This window comes from Oryzias latipes, chromosome 3 (assembly GCF_053564925.1).
Source record: "Oryzias latipes strain Hd-rR chromosome 3, Olatipes_Hd-rR_3.1".
Lineage (NCBI taxonomy): Eukaryota > Metazoa > Chordata > Actinopteri > Beloniformes > Adrianichthyidae > Oryzias > Oryzias latipes.
The window spans coordinates 16,200,511-16,206,823 of NC_136239.1; the positions used below are offsets into that span (position 1 = coordinate 16,200,511).

General features: G+C 34.6%; 1 protein-coding gene across 2 annotated transcripts; it reads left to right on the top strand.

Annotated features, from left to right (window-relative positions):
* The first annotated feature begins 859 nt into the window (after window positions 1-859).
* dtwd1 (DTW motif tRNA-uridine aminocarboxypropyltransferase 1) lies at window positions 860-5,782 on the top strand. 2 transcript variants are annotated; one of them, XM_004066894.5, is made up of 5 exons: window positions 860-990; window positions 2,969-3,269; window positions 3,408-3,545; window positions 4,942-5,230; window positions 5,310-5,782. In XM_004066894.5, the coding sequence occupies exons 2-5, from the start codon at window positions 3,018-3,020 to the stop codon at window positions 5,537-5,539; spliced, it is 909 nt and encodes a 302-aa protein (XP_004066942.1). In that variant the 5' UTR covers window positions 860-990; window positions 2,969-3,017; the 3' UTR covers window positions 5,540-5,782. The 2 variants fall into 2 exon arrangements, with proteins under 2 accessions (XP_004066942.1, XP_078800389.1); XM_078944263.1 differs by lacking the exon at window positions 3,408-3,545.
* The last annotated feature ends 531 nt before the right edge of the window (window positions 5,783-6,313 follow it).

Below are 6,313 nucleotides of genomic sequence, written 5' to 3' on the forward strand. Positions count from 1 at the left end.
CGTCGCTTTTCCTGGCCACGCTGTTATTCCATGCGCACGCCCACTCAGAAGAAACCATTTATTTTATCTTATTTTATTTTTTTTGAACATTTGCTGAATACAATACAAAAATGGAACTTTTATAACAATACTGTATAAGAATACAACACAATTCCTAATACAGAGTAAAATTGTTTTAACCATATAATAATCTTAACTATTAAGAGCAAAATTATATGTAAAATAGATTTTTTAAAACAAACTGGTGTTCAATAATAACCAAATCAAGCAATCACAGAAGGAAATAAATAACGAAAAATAGAAAATAAAAAAAGAAATAAAAGAGAGAAAAGAAAAAAAATAGAAATGCGAGAGTTAATTTATGTCACTAATCCCAAACATTTACAGATGCTAATCGTTTTTTTGAGCATTTGTATTTTTTGAAGCAGAAAGTAGTTTAAATATTGCTGCAGAATTCCAGTTTCAGTTGGAACAATTCACGATTTTTATTAGCAAATTTGCTTTTGTGAATATGAAATTTAGTCATGAATAACAACATGTTTATAAAAAGAAAGCATCATGATTTTTCTGTTCAAAAATATGAAAACCAAATATGACGTTTTTATAGTAAAAGTGAAAACAGCTAAAATAGAGTCGGTGATGAATTTGTGGATGTTTTTTTTCTTCATAATTTGTAAGACCAGAATAAATGAGAGCATGTTTCAGGTTGCTTCTGGCAAAAAGTACAACTGGTGTTTAAGTCAGCTTTACATTTAGATAAGTAATGTTTTGCAGGGTAAAATCTGTGTATTAGTTTGAATGAGAGTTCTTTGACTTTGTTTGTTAAGAAGAATTTTCTGGACATTTTGAAATTATTCAACTTGAATTGGGAACAATTCGTTGAAATGTACAAATATTGTCAATTTATCGCTTAACATCTTCGCTTAAATCAAATATTTCCGCCACATGATGTTGTATTTCCGGCGTAGAAGAAGACCATCAACGCTTCCGGTAGGCACGCTTGTGTAGCGAACATGTGTTTAATATCAAAGTTTGTCTGTAAAAGGGATGTTTGCATTAGCGTTTGTTTGTTTTTAAGATGCCCAGCTAATCCTGGGTTTGTGTATGTTAAGATTAGCAGCCCAGGATTAAAAAGAAAAAGACGTAACAAGGAGGAGTTGGTGCTAACCGAAGGGTAGCTTAACAGATGTGAGGCTAAATGACAAGATTTGACTTTTGAAATCCTAAACACATCTATCTAATCTAATAAATTTACAGAAATAACAGAATTGGGCAGACAATGACTATGATTTTTGTTGGCATTGATGCTCTCTGTTACATCATCATCATCATCCCAAATAAGCAACAAGAACAACAAAGCATAATGACTTAAGAGGTTTACTTACTGTACATAATGAAATATCTACTTTCACGTTTGTTTGACAACAAACTGTTGACTTGAACATTATCCATGACACAAAAATACTCAAGTTAATCATATATCAATTTGGTTTCTGTAGCATCTTTACACAGAACGTTATTTTTAAATAGATAATTAAAGTTGGTGTCTTTGTCATTTGTTTTAAATACTTAATCCCACTTTGATGCCCATAAATACAAAAAGTAACTGATTTTTTTCATTTTAAGTTTTAATTTCAATAAGTATTGGTTGTTAATTCTGATTCATTTGTGACAGTAAAAAAAGAAATGGGAAAAGTCATGAAGTTCAAGAAGTTGAGAATTTATTATAATTTTAGTAAATATAAATATAATTTTCATCTTGCATTTATAATGATAAAATACCGAGTAGTTTATGTGGATTTCCACTTGAATTTGCTTGGGCCAAAATATAAACTTTACATGATAATCTATTGATTTTTTTTTCCTTTATAGTCTTTTTTGTAATTCAGTATTACAAATATTAACTAGATATTGTTCAAAGAGAAATATTTGATTTCATGTTATCCTGTTTTGCGTACAAGAAATGTCACTTATTTTACACAACATTAATCTTAAATTAAAAAATTCTAAAAACACAACAACAAAAAGTTCTGTCAATGACTATGGTACACTTGCCATGTGTCAGTATTCTGAACCTAAGTTGTAATACTGCTTTGATTTAACAAATTTGCTTAGTCGAGTAAAAGCTCCCATTTTTCAGAATATAAAAAATTAAACATGAAATATTTTTAAAAATGTAAAATAAAAAAACTGCAAAGACAGAAACAGTACTGTATAAACCAGAAAATGCTAAATATTTTGGGGAAAAAAGTCCTAATTTATTTGTTGATTAATTATTAATTTATTTATAGTAAGAGGTGTACATTACCTCAAACGGCAAATATAAAGTATAAAAAATTCTATGTGGTGAACAAAGTTTAGGGCAAAAAATATATAGGGTTGTTACAACTTTTAAATTGATGTCATTGATGTCAGAGAACACCCACATCATTATGACAACATTTGATGTGGTTAAAATTAAACTCATAGACTGGGTGGAAAATATTTGTCAGCAAGCCTTAATGGATCTGGCAAATGAATTCAGAGTTGAATTAGAATTGGTTCCTCGTTTCATTAAAAGGATCGACTCTTTGGGTTTGTATTTTATGGGGCATTGACAGTTTGCTGGATGACCTGATTTGCAGCTGCAGATGTCAGCAGGTCAGGGCGGTCCTCCTCCAGCAGCCTCTGCTTCTCTCTGATATTTATCAGTCGTCAAAGTAGTCACACCTTGGAAATTGTATTTGCTCCAAAATAATTTGAGATGGTTTTAAGAAAGGTTTGAGGCCCTTTGCAAATGTTTTAAGATTAGTTTTGTTCAAGAACAAGAACCTGGAAATCAACTACAAATGTTTTGAGACTTTATCTGGAGACTCTCTCAAAGATGACATTCACAAACTTTGAAATCCTTTTTTAAATCTCTTCTCTTCAGCTTTTAATGGAAAATTGTGGTTTCTATTTTTTGCTTCCCCTCTCCCATGAATTACAGAGCCAAGATACCCATAAGGCAAACCTCCATAAACATCTAAAGAATAGCCATGAGCCTAGATCAAGACCAGCAGCTTCGTTCTGGTTGCCATGACAAAACAACACTCCGTCTCGACTCGTCAGACAGCCGCGAGCTCGCCAAGCAGCCTCTCCAAGGCCTTAAATTGGCATCTCACAAAGTGCTGGAGAAAGCGCAGCAGACTGGCAGGTTGAAATGTTCTAAATGTGGTGGATCAAGGATGTTCTTCTGCTACACATGCTGTTCATTAGTGGGTGTCAGCATCCAAGAAATTCCCATCAAGGTCAGTAAAAGGTTGGGACTGGTTTTACTCTCAGCAGAGGCCTTCTTGAACATCACTACTACACATGTATTGGGTAGAAAATGTGTGATGTAGCTTAAATTTTTAACTAGAGTAGTTTTTTGTGTTTTTTGTGATCAGCTTCCTGTGAAGATAGACATTATCAAACATCCCAATGAAACGGATGGGAAGAGTACCGCCATTCATGCCAAGATCCTGGCACCAAGTGATGTCACCATGTACACCTATCCATGCGTTCCAGAGTACGACAAGAATAACGTAGGATGTTACCTTTCTTATCCCTTTATTTCTGAAGGTCAGCTTCATCCTATGGCTGTTAATAGAAGCCTTAGTCCCGATGACATGTTCTGCCTGCTGTGTTTTTATGATCTGATTATTGATTTCTTTTTTTTAATGTATGTTCTGACTTCATTGACTTTCCTACATTACCTCAAAACTACAGAGCTCAGAATTAATCCAATTAATCCATCTCCATAGGAGATTCTGGGATGTAACCTTTTTATTTATTTTATTTTATTTTTACACCATTTTGGTTTTACTAAAACTACCTCACAAATCTGCCAGACCAATTGATTTATTTTAGTCCCACTCCGATAATTACCCAGTGGTCTTTTAATCATGATTATGCCGTTTTAAGCAAAACACCTGTGTTGTTTTCTTGGACATAGTTTCTGCAGAGCAGCAGGACTCCATTAGAAATCCACCGCTGAGTTGTGGGCGGGACTGTTGGCACGGAGCAAGCCCGCCCCTACTTTCCCTCTCCGTCGCTGTGACCTTGGAATAATCTTTTGTATTTTTAAATTTACCTTAAAACTATTCAACAATGAACACTCAACATTTGTTAACATAATTTGGAAATCTTTGGAAAAAAACTTTTGTTTTTTATGTTTATTGTGTTTATATTTTGACTTTATAATTTATCGTTGAGGCCTGGAGTTGTAATTATGTTTTTTTCCATTAAGTATGCATCCACATTTTATTTCATTCTGTTTTCTGTGAAGGGTTTGTAGGAAAATTGATTGCTTATAAATGTATATATGGTTATTAATGTAAATGTGTAGTCATTGGAATGTAGTTAAAAAAATACTAGTAAAAAAAATCAGTAAAATTGTAAAGTTACAAACTTACAATTTCTTGTAGTTCAATGTCCTTAAGTGTTTATAGTACTGAATATGTAGATTCCAGGCTGGGGAACCTTAGTCTTCTAAATGTTAATATTTTATGACCATTTTGGGGAAAGCTGCATCCTTTAGCTCAGGACTAAAGAAAGATGAGTGTCTCAGCTAAAAATACCAACAGGCTTTGCGTCCATTTACATAATAGTTTGTTGCAGAAAATAATAACTTTGCAAATGGCTTAGCTTGTTTGGTTTGACAGCTGTACACCATCATGTGCATTCAGATTCATGATGTGGTCGAGTCTGAGTATTTGATTTGACGGTTTGCAACAAATGGTTTTCTCCTTGCCTCTGTTTCTAATGTCTTCCGTTTTCACCTTTATTTCCCTCCTGTCAAAAATGTTTTTCTTTCCCTGCCACTCACAGTGGGCCACATATAAATCTTCGCACTGTAGCAAGCATGTGTTTCAAATACAATTTTGGTTCTGTTCGCAGTTTAGGTTTGTTTGATGGTCTTCCACTGTCGGTCCTCTCCAGGTGGTGCTGGTGTTCCCTGGCCCCGAGGCCGTCTCAGTGAAAGACATAAGGCGTTGTTTAGGCAACAGGAGTAAGACGAAGTTGCATGACCACTTTGACGAACCCTGTCCAAAGAGGTTGGCAATTGAAGATCCTAATGGGGGAACACAGGGTGCCAAGAACCCTGAGGCAGAGGCCATAGATGAAGCAAAGATCCAGGAGTCAAAGGTGTTTCCCCTACAAAGGGTGGTCTTCATCGACAGTACATGGAACCAGACCAACAAGATCATCACAGACGAAAGGCTGCAAGGTAACCACGAGAGACTGAAGTAGCTTTTACATGACCTCACTATTTTTGTCTGCTTTTCGATAAATGTTTTCTCATGCAGGTCTGCTCCAGGTAGAACTGAAGACGAGAAAAACATGTTTCTGGCGCCATCAGAAGGGCAAGCCAGACACTTACCTCTCCACCATTGAAGCTATTTATTATTTTCTCCTGGAATTCCACCAGTCTTTCCTTGTCCAGGAATACAATGGAGAATATGACAATCTTCTCTTCTTTTTCTCCTATCTGCACTCAGTCATCAACAAAGCTAAGACATCTGCTGGAAAGTGCTGAAAGTCATGAAAAACTGAACTCAACTATGAGACTGAACTAAAGAGCTAAATAAATAGATTTTGTTTTCTTTTCTTAAACTCTGCATAGTGTCATCATACAGTTAAATGAATGTTTTAGTCCATGTAGATGGCCTGACCTTACCTTTGTGTTTAAAAGGGAATTTAAAGCCTTTTTAAGTTTTTAAGGATTCAAATGGTAATCCAAAAGTTGTAAAAACGTTTGAATTAAAAAGAGTTTTAAGTACTTTTTTTGTCCAGTGGCAAATGCACGAAACATCACACACATCCACTGTCATGTGTAGCTGATACTATCTGAATAACTAGTTTGGCTGTGGTAAATAGACGAGCTATATTAAATATCATGTGTCTGTATCTGGCTCAGTAAAGAATGAAATATGGTTACACAACAAAGAAAGTATAGCAGATTACCAATTAAAAGCATTGTTGCGTTATTAGAAATAATTTTAAAAATGTAGACGCATCAATCATTTTCAGATTGCTGTACGTCAGAGACCAAACATTTCAGCTGTTAAGCATGGTGGAGGAAGTGTCATCATTTGATGGTCTAAAAAGTAAGATCAAATGGTAAAAGGGGGCGGGAAAGGGTTAGGACAGTAAAACTGGGGCTCTCAAGATTTAATCAGTTAAAGTTGTCAATTAACAGTCTGTAAAAATATTGTTACTGTTTCAAGATCAAATCAGATTCCGGACCAAAACTTTACTTTTAAAACTACAACTTTGAGAAAATCAATCATACACTAGGAAAACCGTCTAG

Coding starts and splice junctions, on each gene's coding strand:
- dtwd1 (XM_004066894.5), top strand. CDS start 3,018: ATGAGCCTAGATCAAGACCAGCAGCTTCGTTCTGGTTGCCATGACAAA. Junction 3,270..3,407: donor TCCAAGAAATTCCCATCAAG/GTCAGTAAAAGG, acceptor TTTTGTGATCAG/CTTCCTGTGAAGATAGACAT. Junction 5,231..5,309: donor CACAGACGAAAGGCTGCAAG/GTAACCACGAGA, acceptor TTTCTCATGCAG/GTCTGCTCCAGGTAGAACTG.